Genomic DNA, 17,259 nt, shown 5'->3' with positions numbered 1-17,259 from the left:
TAAAATAAAATTGACTTTCTTTAGGAAAAAATTGATGGAGGTGAAAATTTATTATTTTTCTTTGTTAATCTTTTAATCATACACATTTGATACATGGCAGAAGTCTTTAAGACCCCTTAGCAAACAACCCACATTCCAAACATTTTAGTTCTCTTTAGTCAGAATGGCATTTCACACTGGCATTTTTTTGTTTTGGGGCACAGAAACAACTGAGGTCTTAAGTGCCCATGTCATAACCTTAAGTCAAGACGTAAAAGAACTTAAAATACACATTAAGTCCAATTGACGGAAGGAAAGGGAGTCAAGACCAACGACTTCCTCTTGGGAAAAGTCAACGTTTGCTACAATGGCCAATAACTTAAATGGCAAACATTACATTAGAACATCAGTGGTTAAGGAAAATATTCAGTCAGGAAATGGCAACTGTCAAAAGGTTGACCACAATGAAGAAAGTTGTGGCCGGGGGGGGGGGGGGGGGGGGATCACCACTTAAATGGTGACAGCTGAAACAACAATGCCGAGTACATAACCTAGCTAAAATTACCTTGTGGCGAGAGAGCCAAGAGGAGGTTGGCCAAACTGCTGGAAGACGTTTAATTCCCTGGAGCTTGGTCCCATGAAGAGAAGACCAGTGATGATGCCGGAATGACGCCAACACCTGCCACAGATGGCAACATGGAGATCATCCGAAGGGATGGAAAAGCTAGCGGACCGAGGTAGGACTGCAGCCTTGGCAGCAGCGTCCAGCAGCCTCATTTCCCATCAGACCAACCCACATGAATATCACAATGGTTCTCTCAACAGACAGCAAGGTGCACTAAATAATGGACTGTGTACAACATCCAGAGGCTCTGAAGGACACAGAGAATCAGAGCATACGACAATTAAAAAGCCTTTGTCACCAGATGTAATGGGTGATCTTGTACAGGGTGAAGAGCTCTGCTGTAAATATTGAGCAGTGTTCTAGAAGGTGATATCGAAAATGGTTGGTGCCAATGATGAAGCCACATCTGACACCACAGTCAGAGGCATTAGTGTACACAAAGGTGCTATTGCTACATTGTGTGCAAAGGTCAAGAAACTTCTGCAATAGACCAGATCAAGAGTAGCTGCCCCAGTAAGTGAATGAAGTTCAAGGTGAACAGGGGACACCACACAAAGCCAAGCTGGTGGAGGGTTGAATGTGGCAGATTGTGTGAAGTAAAGCTGGTATGGCCACTGATGAATCATACGTTCCATCACCTTGCAAATGCAGCTGGTGGAGAAATGGGGCAGTAGCTGGGAAAAAGGTGTTTGTTCTCACCAGGCTTAGGTACGGGTATGATGGTGGCTTCACAATAGAATCGGGGAAACTTGCCATCTGCCCAAATGCTATTGCACCTATGAAGGAGAAACTGCTTCTTCGCAAGAGGAGTGTGCTGCAACATCTGAGTGTTAACATCGTCCGGCTCTGGGGCAGAAGATCGGGATGAAGTAAGAGCATACAGTGTATACGTGAACAAGGAAAAAAAATTCCCGGATTTCCCGGTTAAAAATACATTTTCTCCCGGATGACAGTATATTTTCCCTTATCAATCCTTTGAATGGTTTGAGTTTTATACACGGGTGTACAATTTCCCGGCACTTTAGAAAACTAAACGCAGGGAAAAAGAAACTTTATTTGAAATATCTTTGATGTGCAGCAACATGTACGCTGCGTATTTTCGTATTACCAAAATATACATGGGAATTCCACCAAACACCGCATGTTACTTTCCGTATAACTGAAATCGAGATTTCGATGCGCTTTTGTAAGCAGTTTGTAGCTCATGTCACGTGATCTCGCCAGCCGATAATCAGAGCATAGGACTCGTGATGTAACATCACTGTTAAGTAGCACGAACACACAAACAGGGAAAGTTAATAGTTTAAATTAATATACACAGTTTTGCTACAAGAAAAGAAAAGCTTTCACTATAATATTGGTCTCAAGATGAGAAAGAAGCTTAGCTTTTGCACATACTGTTGATCTTTTTCTGCTTGTTACACTTAAGATATATCACACAAATGTGCCAGTAAAATTTTTAATAATGACAGAAATGTCTGATCTTCAGGGTTCGAAATTCTTCTAAATGGCTAGTCATCAAAGAGCTGATTTTTAAATGAGAGTAAAACGCTCTGATTTAATAAATTCATGCTACATTCTTGCACATAGTTCAACTTACATAAAAGGATATTTACTTTGAAAGTAATGCTTTTCAAACCACTATTCACAATATTTTTCCACTACATGTTAGAAATAGGTTCATTTCAGCAGTTGACAGAGAGCACAGGTAACACCGCACTTTGGTAGCTATCACGACGTAGGAAGCCCATATGTACGTACATGTATAACATTGAATGATCATACAGTATGTCATAAAAGAAACAAGACATTAGAGGATACTGCAAGAGCATCAGAATTTCTTGAACCATATAATTAAATGTGCATACTTAAAGGGCACATTCGTATGTCCATATTCCCAATGAAGTAGACCTCGACCTGATATTAAGCTTTTCAGTGTGGTTTTCGGAATGTAAATTTTCTTGGAGTACCAGTACTGTATTATATCATGTTTGGTTCTTTATTATGGCATAATGCCATATGTGCTAGAAAATGAAACTGTGCACTGTGGAATTAAACATTTCGTTTCAAATACATTGACTGCCTCTACGGAAAAGATTAACAAAAGTCAAATTTCTTTAGCAAACAGTCAATAACTTCATTGTTCCGCAAGGCATTAATGCTCGATTGTCAGAAAGGTGGAAATAAAATAAAATCTGAAACTAATGACGTATTTCAGGCTTCTGTAATTATGTGAATGTGTTTTAATTCACTTGATAGCTCCCGGCCTCAATACTCATTTTGTTTTCATTTGACGTGAGAGTAAACGAAGGAGAAACCGGAAAATCACTAAATGTAAACACGGGTCACGTGGAAACTACCCACTATAACTCAGACTGCTCTGTGCATCAGCCCCGCCCCGGGTCTACGGCATTTGCGAACCGGGTCAATACTAAAAAAATCGAATTTTCAAAATACGTTCATCTTGGGGTAGTGCACAACTTTCTGAAAAGTCTGCAACATAAAACATATGTATTTGAGGAAATGCAAGACATTATTTGGTCTTAAGTATGCCGAAGTGAAGTGCCATACCTCTTCATAAAGCATTTTTCTACTGCACATCCAAACTATATTCAGGAGAGTGGAAATTTAAATGTCCTATGGCGCTTCTCCTGCTCCCAGTCGGCCAGTTTGACAGCCTGCCCCTCTTAAAAAATCTCGCAATTAACAGTGGACGGGATTATTTGTAATCAAGAGAACAAGAACTCTTCAGAAAATCCGAACTCTTTATTGCCTATTCGTTAAGAACTTGCTGTTTTGTGACTTAAAATTAATTATAGGATATATAAAACCAATACTGACAAGAGATAAACAAGAAATTACACATTTCTTCAAACCTTAGTTCCAAGCACTTTTTTCCTCTCAAATCTTGCTACAGCCTTACATGGTGTGCTTTCCTTTCTGCGAAAGAATCTATTACCTCATCAAACTTTGTCAAACGTTTTGCTACATGAAAAATCGAAATGTCGTTATCTAGTACTCAAAAAGCTGTTTATACAAATGATACCCAAAACTGGTGTGGTTTCTCGATCTGATAACGTCTATTTTATCACTGTCTATTGGATAAAACAAAATAGGCCTTTCTAATACAGCAGCAATTTTGTAACACACCAAATAAACGAGATTGTTTTGGCACAAATGGCCATTTTTATAACACGGCAGAATATAATCCAATAAGTACAAATATCAAATGCCTATTAGGCCTACTACAAGCAAAAAGCTTTATGTTAGGAAATAGTTTCACATTTCATTCATACGCACCAGCTTCTCAAGCATGAGATCGAAAAGTAACATTACGAAATTTGTATATAAATTTGGAATCATCTTATTCTTCCATAATTTATGTGATGTCCCCATTTCTTCTCCTCCCTCGTTCTAACAATCAATCTTGTCATCACCAATTCTGTAGCTATTGCTGCCACTATCAAAATTTGTTTGCCGATTAACTTCAGTAAGCCTACCAGAATCACAGGTTTAGTTATCCCGCGATTATTTTCCGGTTAGGCGCTATTACATGTTCGAACAGCATTGCTTCCAGAATAGAACTTATCCAGCTGCTAGCCGGGGACTGTACTACTGGTCCTTACTAGTGTAGCAATCTGGCCAAAAATTCTGTCAAAATTTCATTTTCTTGGATACACCGAGAAGATAATACGTAATCTTTCTCACCTGTTATTCCTGTCAGTCGTTTATTTCCATTCTGGTAGTCTGAATCTATAGATTTCGCTAGTAATTATAACAATGCTGAGCATTCGCAAACCCAATCAACCACATAATTGGACAGCAACTGGCATTCATCCGTTCGGCTTTACTCCCTCAAGCTCATATAGCCCCGTCCCCTTTGGTCTGTGGAAAGTTTATTTCTAGATGCGACGTGGATTCTACTGACAGAGACATCACGTGCACTATGCATGCATTCATTCAAAAGTCAACTTATTCATTCAGAAATCAGCTTAAAATGTGTTCAAAAACAAACATGGGAGGCATTTCAAAATCATATGAATAATCGATACATTATATCGATGGATGCTAGACACCTGGATGCTAGGCGTTTTGTGAAACAAGTTTTTTTCCTCAAGAATATGAATTTGGCACCCCCTTTCCCTGGTAGCATCGAACTGCTTGCTGCGACTGTTTGCTGCGACTGCTTGCACAGCCAACAGCCACATTCCTGTAGCCAGAAGCGGGAGAATCTACTACTCAAACATGACTCAACTGCGCATGCGCATGAGCCCGCTCATAACTGCTAAAACAAATCGAATGTAAACAGTTGGGACTTCACCCTCATTGAAGGCAATTTGTTGTTATGAAGCACTGCATAGTCTTCCTAAAGCCTTTGACACATTTTCAATTGGCAGATGCTTACATGAGCACTGTATGTCGAAGTCGTATATGGCGCATTTCCTTTGCAATTTAAGTTATTTTCGTTTTTTCCTCTTGTTTATGTTTTACTGTTTAAGTATTATTCTGCAGTTGCAGGCTACAGTAATATCCTTTGTTAGAGTATCGGTTCTTACCAGTCAAAATTACAAAAATTTAAATGAAAACTTAAACAATGAAAAATTCCCAGAATTCTAAAAGTATCCCGGGTTTTTCCCGGTTTTCTCCCCGATGAAAAAATTCCCGAGTTTTTCCCGGTATACACCCTAATAATCTAGCTCTCTCATAGTAAAGGTGGCATTGTAGCATTACGACTATGAGAGTAGAAGGATATCATCTAAGCCACCCCCCACTTGTTTCTGGAACAAGTTGGTTGAGTGGGTGGAGCTCGAAATCACCGCAAAATAGCAGTCCAAGTTGTTGGATATGGCAATAGGGTCCACAATGATATCTGTTACGGTCAGGCCGGGAATCGAGGATTTGACCTTGGACCTAGAGGCAACAGAGGTTGGCCCACACGACAGAAGAGGGACAAACTGTTAGAAGAACTAGTAAAGGAAATTCAGCTATCATTTTTGCTGTCACAAAGAATGGAATGACATTGCACACGCAATTGTTTATAATGAATACAGTTCACCACCATAGGATGTCTGTTAAAAACATGAAGAGCATGTCTCCGTGTGGGGGGTGAATCGCGTCGCAACACACCTCAGTCCACCAGGCGGCAACCTGGACACAGTATGGTAAAGTGTAAGGTAAGGAATGTTCTGCAGCTGTAATGATAATGCTGTAAGGGTAATGTTCATTAGCTATTTAGTTGGTCACCACAGCTGGGAAATGGTATTCATCAAAGGACACCAGGAAAGAGTAAAGCCTCCAGTCAGCCTTAGGAATGTTGTAATGTAATGTTAGCCATTTAAGTTATTGGCAGTTATGCTGACTCCCACATGAGTTGGAAGGCCATCCTCGGGCGGATGGGGGGGTGTTGCGTTTCAAAGTGAAATTTGAGAAAATGCGAGAGGTCAAAGCAGTTGTAAGGATGCAATTTTGTTTCTTGAAGGCAGAAAACAATGCTGCAATTCCAAGAGCATCCTAGGAGGATCTCCGTGTCAGGCAAGAAAACCATTTGCCTTTGATTTCTTAGAGCCTTTGCAGTTAGCAGATGAAGTCTCAGATGTTTGTTGGCTGGAGAGACTTTTAGCCTTTGCAGGAGTATTCGTTTTATCCTTTCCCGATTGTGTAGCAGGAAATTTGGGCACTGGAGGTGAAGATTTGGTGGCTCATTCCACAGCTGGAGGAGGAGGAAGGTTTGCTACTGTGATAGTGGACAATTTCACAAGTGCAATGCTGAATTGAAGGTCACAAGTCTCTGACAATGTACGTCATGAAGCGAGGCCTAGCAAGAACAGTACTACACTGGATGGTAAAATGCAGGGCTTTCAACTAGCAAACAAGTTGCATGTGACAGGATAAGATGCATTTTCCTTCTCCTGGGTGGTCTGCCCATCAAGATACACTGTACACTCACGAGAAGAGGTGACACGGTCACCATTACAACTGATACAGTGAGGAGGAGGAGGCGGGCAATCACCCTCGTAAGCATCCCTAGCACAAGTAAGACATTTGGCTGTGTTTTTACAGTACATTTGAGTGTGGTTGTAAAGTGATACTAGTAGTAATTCATTCTGTTTGTAATGTACAGTTGGACTGATGATTTCATAGCCTGCTTTTATCTTCGATAGAAGCACTATATGATCAGACATGAGAAAAAGAATGGTCTCCAGAAGCAAAGTCCCATTACATAAACAATAACAGGATTTCACGTGTCTTGCAATTGCATCAACACCTTTCTGAATAATAAATGGATTAACCATAGTGAAGAACTGATCTCCTTCAGTACATGATACCACAAGGGACCAAGATGCAGCTGGGAGAGTCGTTGAATCATTAGCCTTGTTCTGTTTACGCTTAGTAGACAGAGGGTGAGTGGCTCATTACGAAAAGATCCCATGATTGCCAGTGTCTCCTCGGCATGTTGGCATGCTGCTTCCAACTGGGTGGAGGGTGGAATGTGGCAGGTAGTGAGAAGTAAAGCGGGTATGGCCACTGATGAATCATAAGTTCCATCACCTTGCAAATGCAGCTGGTGGAGAAATGGGGCAGTAGCTGGGAAAAAGGTGTTTGTTCTCACCAGGCTTTAATTTAGAAGGTATGAATGCTGAGAGTATGAAAAAATTGGCATTATATTTAAGGAAATGAATATGTTTTGGAATCTTATCACAGAAAACAAACCATTGTTAAATCTAGTACAATAGACACAAATGAAAACTTTGTGAGGAACCTCAACACACATTACAATGGGCAATTTCTCCACAAGTATTCAATTATTCAAAAATTGCTGCAGGAAATGATTACAACAGAACTTAAGACTTCAAAGATTAGAAAAGTTTTATCCCCATAATACTGTTTCAGAGACAGACTGAGGTGATGTGCACAAAGACAAAAAGTTTCATATTGCCCAATTCTCTGGACCACTGTAGGTTAAGAATGTAAAATGAAGTGAAAAATCAGGGGTTCACCGCAAAAGAAAGTCTAGGAATCAGCCTTTTCACTTATTGAGAAACTTCATGGATGTGTCACTCTTCAGTACTCTTGATTTATCTTTACAGCAACATCAAATCCACTGGCAAGGCACACCTTAAAAAATAAAAAGAACTCTCCTCAGGGAATGATGTAAGAAATGGTATGTCCTCATAGAGAAGAGTGTCAGTATGCCACAAATCACAACAGAAAGGATATTCGACAAGCCATGGCACATTGTAGAATTACTTGCCAACAGCCAAACATCGAAAAGAAGTTTCATGCATCCACATAAATTAGAACGAAAACTTAATCTAACGTATAGAAAATGCACAAAAATATTTGCAAAAATGTGTTGTAATGGCAGGACAATTATAATTTATAGTATTGCACTTTATCTAACACAATGAAGGTCACAATATTATCATGAATACTTTTTACTCATTCTGTGACTCGAACTCCTCATAATTTCATAATACAGTGAAACCTCTTTATAACGTTCCTCCATATAATGTTTTCCTCTATGTTACGTCCGTTTTTTTCGGTCCTGACTAAAAGCCCATATAAACAATGTTAAATTTTCCTCTTTACTGCATTTCCTCTATATTACAGTTTCCCCATGTAAAGCTCATATTTTTGGAACCCTGCTCAATTATTTACCTCTTTATAACGTTTAAGTGACTGGATGTAGATGCATCGGGTTCCGTTCTGTGGTTTCAGTTTGCACCGGCTCGAAAAGCCCGCGCTCAGCATATTTCATATGTCAGCGGCAAAACCCGGTCACATGACATGTGACGCACATTCTGCTTGCGATCTTTTTGGCGCCATTTCAGCCGATGCTTTGTATTAGTACTTAGTAGCGTGTTGTGTGAGCTGAGCAGCTAACAGTTCGTGTGCCTAGTAAGTGTGTGTCTCTTCGATATAACATTTTTTAAAAGCTTTTATCAGTGGACATGAGTGAAAAGCGGAAGAATATTTCTCTGGAAGAGAAGGTTTCTATTATTAAAAAAGTGGAGGCATCTTCTGGCGTGAGTCGCGTGGAACTAGCGAAGCAATTGGGACTGGCCGCTTCAACACTCAACACTATTATGAAAAACAGATCATCAATAATGGAAGGGTTTGAGAATTGTGGAAATTTGAAACGTATGCGTTTGAAACAATCGACATGACGAAATGGAGAAAGTTTTATTAACTTTGTTTCAGCAAGCACGTGCTGCAAACATTCCTATAAACGGAACTATTTTGAAGGAGAAGGCGCTTCAAATATCACTGCAGTTAGGAACTGACAATTTTAAGGCGTCCAATGGATGGATTGATTGATAAATTTCGACAGCGTCATGGTGTGGTGTGTACAAATCGGAATGTGGAGAAAGTAAAAGTGTGGACGAACCAACTGTAGCTCAATGGATGCAGACTCTCCCTAATCTGATACAGGGCTACAAACTGCGTGACATAACGCTGACAAAACCGGCATGTTTTTCAATTTAATGCCGGATAAGACATTTACTTTTCGTGGGGAAAATTGCCATGGCGGTAAGAAGAGCAAGGAACGTCTTACTGTTTTGTTGTGTACAAACTCTGATGGCAGTGAAAAACTGAAACCTTTGGTTATCGGGAAGCCAAAAAATCCGAGGTGCTTCAAAAATATTTCCACGTTTCCGTGCAAATATACAAACAATGCCAACGCATGGATGACGAGTGAAATATTTTTACGTTTTCTGAGAGAAAGTAATTTTCCTGCCACCCAACTGCACCAGCCGTCTGCAACCTTTGGACTTGGGCATAATACACGCCCTTAAGGTTAAATATAGGACAGCCCTTGTAAAAAAGGCCTTGAATTTGATGGACCAAAGAAAACCAGGAAGCCAGCAAAACTCACAACTGAAACTGAATATTTTACAGGCAATAAATTTAATTATGTACTCATGGAGGGAAGTAAGTGCTGAAACTATTAAAAACTGTTTCACAAAAGCGGGTTTCTGTGAGAATGAGATGGCAGCTTCTGTGGAAGAAGTTGCAAGTGATTTGCAAGAGTTTCAACAATTAATAGGCAGTGATTGTCACTTTTGAGGACTTCTTGGCTGTGGATGACAATGTGGCAACCACAGGAGTACAAAGTATTGAGGAACTGACTGCAGAGAGAAGCTTGGAGAGTAATAGTGGTAGTGAAAGTGACGGTGACAAGGAAGATGACCCTGTACCCTCTTATACTAAGGCAGCTGAAGCCTTTGAAACATTCAGGAGATACATGATGGCCCATAGACTTGAGGACAGAACAGTAGTTCAACTTGCTCATTTGGAGCAAGAAATGATTGCCATAGAGTCTAGAAGAAATAGAAAACAAGCAACCCTGCTTGAATATTTAAAAAAAATCATAGGTATGTTATTTTTAGATTGCTTAGGTTCCTAGAGTTTCGTGCAAATTTAAGTTCCATTTGATAATTTAATTATTGAAGTAATTTTTTTGTAACTAATGCTTTTATAATCTGTGCCATTTACTGTGTTTTTATGTAATTTGTTCAGCATATCATAAACAAAATTTGGCTCATATTCTATAATTGGGTCAACTGAAGAATGGGATACCACCTGTCAGCTTTGGAGAATGTCAATCTTAAGAATCTGTTATAAGTTTTTACTGTACAAACTGATCCATTTACTTTCACCCATCCACCTACCGAGCCCCATGTTTTAATTTAAAAAACTAATCATTTGATACATTGATCATTTGCAATAAATATCATATGTTGTGAAAATTTAAAATGTCATCTATGGCACCATTTGTCAAAGCTGATTAGTCGTATCCTGATCTTCAGTAATGCCCTATAATTATTATTTGGAAGCCTTCCTCTTTGTAGTGTGTTCCTCTGTACAGTGTTCAAAATTTGTGGTCCCTTGAAAAACGTTATATAAAGGTTTCACTGTATTGTTTTCATAACTACCTTTTTGTATCCGTTTTGAGGGAAGGGTCTTCTAGACACCTCCCATACATTTTTGCGAGTTCAGTCACTTGTGCATAACCACTTTGTGTGTGTGTGTGTGTGTGTGTGTGTGTGTGTGTGTGTTTTTTGCAAGAGCAACTAATCCTTACATTTTTGATTTGGCCACTCAGAATTTAGCCATACATGTTTGTCATATACATCCCACATCTATACCACTTGTCAAGTAACCATTTCCTGAGCGAGCATAAAGATTGTTATGATCACAAGCATTTCACATAAAATGGGTACATAATAAGACTACATTCTGCTGTGAACAAGCTTGCCATACACACTGTGAGGTGCTTATTGCCTCCGGGCAAAAAACAATAATTTCATTATGATTGCACACATTGTGGCTTTTCTGCCTGAGAAAATAGCATGTAAAGTTGTATAGGCCAAGGTGGTCCAAGCAAATGAAAACACTTTTGTTAGAGATGAAAAGACAAGTGTTTCGGGACTCATTTTAAACCATATCTCTACAAGGAAATAGACACTAGCTACATCTCAATAGAAATGTTAACACACCAGAATCTGCCTACTCTTCAATTTACCAATTAATAAATTTTACTGAGTACACACAATATTACGAAAAGGATAGATTGCCACTCACCATGTAGTGGAGACAATGAGTCACAGACAAAAACAACCGAAAGACTGCTAAACAAGTAAGCTTGTGGCCAAAAGGCCTCCTCCTGAATTAAATAATTCAGAAGGCAGCTTCCTGGCCAAAAGTTCACTTGTTTAGCAGTCTTTTGTTGTCTGCAACTCAACATCTCTACTATTTACTGACTAAACGAGGAATACAATAATTTCTTTGTAGCTTTAGGAGAAGTATGAACTACAGATTAATATATGAATAAAGCTGTCACATTTCTGAGATTCAAACAGGGACCACTTGTAATTCGTACATAAATTTGATAACAATATTTAAAAGATGAATTGCTACTTACCACACAGAGGAGGCAGTGGCAGATAGGCACATTGCTAAGAGACTGCTGTGCCTGTCAGCCACTGAGTGCCTTCTCTATGTGGTAGGAACGATCTATTATTCTCACATTATTATTCCATGCTATTAGATTTGCTCTATTGTTTGATAAACATTTGTGTGTATACTGTTATTGACGAAACCATATTCAACAATTACAGCTAGTCTACTATCATTTTAGGAATATGTAACTTGACTGACTTCTTGATTCTGTAATTTCAAAATCATTCCCAACTGGCAAGATGTGTATCTAATCTCTGCTATTTGTTCAAAGAATTTACATTGCTGTGCTGCTTTTTACAGACAAGAAAGAAACACAGAAGAAACCAAGAAAGAAAAATTAATATTCTTGAAGAAAACTCCTCACAGCTAATGGTGACAAGAGGACCATTACATCTCTCTGTAAATTTTCCACCAAATACCACAGTAAGATTTCATAACAGTCAACAAAACAAAATTTTACAGAAAGAATTCTGTGAATGTAAATCAATAAAGAAATCAACATAGTCGTTTTTTCGTTCAGCAGTATACAAGATAAACTTCTCTACACACGAAAGCTGTAACCTTTCAGTAACTGTACTCTTCAAACACGAATCTTGTTTCAGCCTGTTCAGTACTAACTTCAGTTCCAACCTAAAGTGTGTACGATATAACTAATTTTGTGAAGTTTCTTAATGTTCTTTTTTAATTTCATTATATGTAATTACCATGTGTTTTGAGAGAATAAAATTAAGAGGTAACTATCATGAATTATATGTACACTATCTAGAGAACTTTATTTTCCCAGTATCTGTAAAACAAATTGAAATTTGATAATGAACAACAACTCTCATTAATTTACAACATACCAATTGCACATAGGTTATACCTATGGTCAAATTAACAATTTAGAATGTTTCTTTTTCCAAGATGAATTAGTTTAAGCACTGTGTGATAAATTAGTGACGACATCCTCCTGCCAACCTGTAGTCAGGAAACTGGCATAGCAACAAATGGTAATACTCACTTGTGTCTGATGATCTGCTTTCACAGCATAACATTTTACAGCTTCCAGAAAGCACCATATAAGTTAGAGTGTGTGTGTGTGTGTGTGTGTGTGTGTGTGTGTGTGTGTGTGTGTGTGTGTGTGTGTGTGTTTTCTATTATTACAGACACACAATTTAATTCAGTTACCATTTGTACAAGAGGCACCATCATACTACAAACACACAATTTCTGTATTTAGAGACAAATACAATTTCACCATTTTCAAGTGTACTTCATTAACACTCCAGACAAAATGTAATATGCCACAAGTATGTCTGACATTACATGACATGCCACGTAACAGTGAAGAAGTTCATAATATTTAATTAGTCAAACAAATAACCAAAGGCATATAATCTGCAGCCACATATGAATGTGTGCTAATTATGATTATACGACTTCCATACATCTGCACTTTTAAGCAGTTCAAGTATGCAGTGTATCTCACTAAAAAGCCAGTACTTACAAATGTAAGTTATTTTCTTTGTAAAAACCATGGCTCTTCAGCCTTTTAAAAAACACCACTGTCATAAATAGTTTCTGAATCTATGTACAGATGGAAGCAGTCATACTATAACAGGGTCTGCACCAAGCTTGCATTTTCAACAGCTTAGCAGTCACAGCACTTTAAGAGAATCCGTTCAAAATGTAGTCCAATACTGTGACTTTATATATAAAATGTCCATCAGAACTTAAATCCTTCATTTGGTATGTTTGAACTTGGATCAAACTGGAAGCCAGTATCTGATGATGTAGGTACCAAATTTGGATCCTCCTCCGCCTGGAACAAATATAAATCAATCAAAAATTTTAAATATTTTATAAATAACATTTACTGCACATATGTTCTTTTCCTTACTCTCTCCCAATCACACTTGTTCTTGAGAAAAATCACAATCTGAAGAAGAAATATCTTAAAACTCATAGCAAACTATTCACAGAAAACCGTAAAGAGAGACATGAAAATGCTGAGTGAGCTGTATCATCCTCTAACTGTTTTATTCATTCTCTTCCCTTAAAGAGGAACAGGCTGGTTTTAATTATTTATTTAAATTTGAGTCATATTTAACTATATATGAAACTTGCTAGAAAATTAAAAACACTGTCTGACCAGGATTTGGGGCTTGAACCTTGCCACAGCAGTGGCCTTGCTGACTGAGCTGACCAGGCTCAATATCTAACCTGCCTCACAGCTTTACTTCTGATAGTACCACTTTCCTTCTTTCCGAAGTTCACAGAAATTCTCCAGCAAAACTTGCTAAACTAGCTCTCTTGGAAGAAAGGATACTGCAGAGAATTGACTTCGCCACAGCCTAAAAGATTTTTACTAGAATGAATCCTTCGCTCTGCAGTGGAAGGTGCACAGTTTGGAAACTTCCAGACTGGTTAAAACTGTGCAGCAAGGTATGCACAAGACTTTTTGCAGAGTAAAGAAAATAAAGAGGTACTGGGAGGAAAGAAGCTGTGAGAGCATGTCTTATGATTTGCTTGAACAGTTCTGTTGGTTAGACCATTTCCTGTGAAGAACAAAGTTCCAAGGTTGAATCCCAGTCCAGCACACAGTTTTAATATGATAAGAAGTTTTGAAACAACGTACACACTGATGCAGAGTGAAAGAGTCATTCTGGCATATTTACATTCTCTCCCCATTTACTTTGTCTACACTTTACTACATGATTTAAACATTTTTTGATATCAAGGGTTTGTATTGGTATCAACTTCTATCACATTCCATTACAGTTTTCTCCAAACACTTGTACTTGTTGTTGTTGTTGTTGTTGTTGTTGTTGTTGTCTTCAGTCCTGAGACTGGTTTGATGCAGCTCTCCATGCTACTCTATCCTGTGCAAGCTGCTTCATCTCCCAGTACCTACTGCAACCTACGTTCTTCTGAATCTACTTGGTGTATTCATCTCTTTGTCTCCCTCTAGGATTTTTACCCTCCACGCTGCCCTCCAATACTAAACTGGTGATCCCTTGATGCCTCAGAACATGTCCTACCAACCGATCCCTTCTTCTAGTCAAGTTGTGCCACAAACTTCTCTTCTCCCCAATCCTATTCAATACCTCCTCATTAGTTATATGATCTACCCATCTAATCTTCAGCATTCTTCTGTAGCACCACATTTCAAAAGCTTCTATTCTCTTCTTGTCCAAACTAGTAATCGTCCATGTTTCACTTCCATACATGGCTACGCTCCATATAAATACTTTCAGAAACAACTTCCTGACACTTAAATCTATACTCGATGTTAACAAATTTCTCTTCTTCAGAAACGCTTTCCTTGCCATTGCCAGTCTACATTTTATATCCTCTCTACTTCGACCATCATCAGTTATTTTGCTCCCCAAATAGCAAAACTCCTTTACTACTTTAAGTGCCTCATTTCCTAATCTAATTCCCTCAGCATCACCCGACTTAATTAGACTACATTCCATTATCCTTGTTTTGCTTTCATTGATGTTCATCTTATATCCTCCTTTCAAGACACTGTCCATTCCGTTCAACTGCTCTTCCAAGTCCTTTGCTGTCTCTGACAAAATTACAATGTCGTAGGCGAACCTCAAAGTTTTTATTTCTTCTCCATGGATTTTAATACCTACTCCGAACTTTTGTTTCCTTTATTGCTTGCTCAATATACAGATTGAATAACATCGGGGACAGGCTACAACCCTGTCTCACTCCCTTCCCAACCACTGCTTCTCTTTCATGCCCCTTGATTCTTATAACTGCCATCTGCTTTCTGTACAAATTGTAAATAGCCTTTTGCTCTCTGTATTTTATCCCTGCCATCTTCAGAATTTGAGAGAGAGTATTCCAATCAACATTGTCAAAAGCTTTCTGTAAGTCTACAAATGCTAGAAACGTAGGTTTGCCAACACACACTGCTGAATTTTTCACACCTCATTCGTTAACTCCATCTGAAATTAAAGTTTCCTCTCATCGTTGTCTACTTACCACGATTGATTTCAACATAACACTCCACTGCTTTGACTATCTGCTTTTACTATTTTACCACATTATTTTGATAAATCCCCTGTTCACACTTATTTCTCGTAATTCATGTCACTATTATAATTAAATACTATCTACTAAAAACTAGCGCATTCTTGTCAACTGAGTCTTAAGATAATTAATGATTTAACTCATAGTTCACTCAAATTTTATTTTCTGTATCTTTCTGAGGCAAATGAAATAATCACCCTACTATATTTCTATTTTAAGTGGTTACATGATTTAACAACTTAGCTCTCCCATCTACCTTAATAACAGAAACCTAAAACATTTCTATTATATGCAAGACTACTACATAACAGTTTATCTATTTGAAGGCAAATAATCTTGTGCCACACATACCTATTCAATTTACTGTTGGTCCAGAGAAGAATAATGAAGTCTTGAGCTTAATGATTGAACATGCGTAACTTAATGCTATTACATATTTTTTAGAGTAAAATCATCTGCCGAGTTACACAGTTCATTCCTAATGTACTCCCACAATACACAACTCATTACAATTTCCCCATTAGCCTCCCAACTGATTCTCCCCGTATTCCAATAAACAGATCTTCCTAGCTTCTTTGTCCCCAACTTGCCTGTGATCAATGCAGTGATTTCTCCGGTTTACATTATTTTTAATGGAAATACACATAATTGTTTGAAGTATCTGAAGCTACAGATACTTCAGGCGTATGAGTTTAGTTTTCCTTGTTCTGCTATTTTAACCCATGGAATTCACTAAAGGATAGTTAAGTTTCCTTGGGCTTCACTGAACATTTTATTTAGTGCACTGTCTTAAGAAAAACAAAAAAGATCTATACTGTGTAGCTTGTTTGGAACCTTTGTGTGTATGCAAGAACGTTTTTGTCACCACTACAATGCCACTATTAATTACAAGTCAAACTCCGAAATTTCAAAAATGTTAAGATAAAAGAATTCTTACACAGTTTTGATTGGAGGTATTAAAGTAACCATTTAAGCAAACACTAATGTCTCAAATATTTAAAAAATATTCAGCAACAAAAATATTAATTTGCCTTTCATTGTTAAATTTTTCATATAAGAATCAAGGTCCATTTTGACATGCACAAATGTTGCTAACAGGAAAATTAAGCTGTGGCTAACTAATAAGATTTGAGTAAATATATATATAAATATATATATATATATACTTACATCTTCTGAAAAGTATTGTTCTATAATATCATAAGCAAGTTTATATATTTCAACGTTTTCATGGTTCTGAAGTGCTTCAATTTTGTCCAAACCTGTTGAAAAATAAACAGTTACTAAACTGCAAAAGATTTTTCTATTGTAGACAGATAAACAATACATGTCAAACCAACACGAAACAATTGTGACACCTTGGTTCTGGGCCAAAGAGATGAAAGTTCTCAGATGTACACACTTCACTGAAAAGTTACAGGACAGTTTTTTATGTCATTAACAAAACTTGATACTGAAATTAAATTTTTAACACATTACAAGTTTTACAAACAAATGACAACTGGTAACAGGATTAAGTGAAAAATTAAAGCTTTAGCACTGAGCACATTAAAACAATTTACTACTGTATGTTCTTGTCTTGAGCAGATATTTCTCTATCTAAATCAGCTACTTATTTATCCTGTTTTGTCTCTATCCCTACTCAACAACAAATAAACAGA

At 37.8% G+C, this 17,259-nt stretch overlaps 2 protein-coding genes across 3 annotated transcripts in view; one reads left to right on the top strand and one right to left on the bottom strand.

Moving 5' to 3' along the window:
• The window catches only part of LOC124794686, a 53,687-nt gene extending 41,414 nt beyond the window's left edge, over nt 1-12,273 (top strand). The window contains exon 5 of one of the 2 annotated variants that reach the window (XM_047258231.1): nt 11,870-12,273. In XM_047258231.1, coding sequence (XP_047114187.1) covers nt 11,870-12,073 — 204 coding nt within the window. In that variant the 3' untranslated portion in view covers nt 12,074-12,273. The remainder of the gene's footprint in view (nt 1-11,869) is intronic. The other variant, XM_047258232.1, reaches the window with a different exon arrangement.
• A 43-nt stretch (nt 12,274-12,316) lies between these two features.
• LOC124794685 (importin subunit alpha-3) overlaps nt 12,317-17,259 on the bottom strand; it is a 101,769-nt gene continuing 96,826 nt past the window's right edge. Inside the window, exons 10-11 of the mRNA XM_047258230.1 lie at nt 16,769-16,860; nt 12,317-13,373 (exon numbers count right to left, since the gene is read on the bottom strand). Coding sequence (XP_047114186.1) covers nt 13,278-13,373; nt 16,769-16,860 — 188 coding nt within the window. The 3' untranslated portion in view covers nt 12,317-13,277. The remainder of the gene's footprint in view (nt 13,374-16,768; nt 16,861-17,259) is intronic.

This window comes from Schistocerca piceifrons, chromosome 4 (assembly GCF_021461385.2).
Source record: "Schistocerca piceifrons isolate TAMUIC-IGC-003096 chromosome 4, iqSchPice1.1, whole genome shotgun sequence".
Taxonomy (NCBI): domain Eukaryota; kingdom Metazoa; phylum Arthropoda; class Insecta; order Orthoptera; family Acrididae; genus Schistocerca; species Schistocerca piceifrons.
This window is presented reverse-complemented; position numbering and strand designations above follow the sequence as displayed.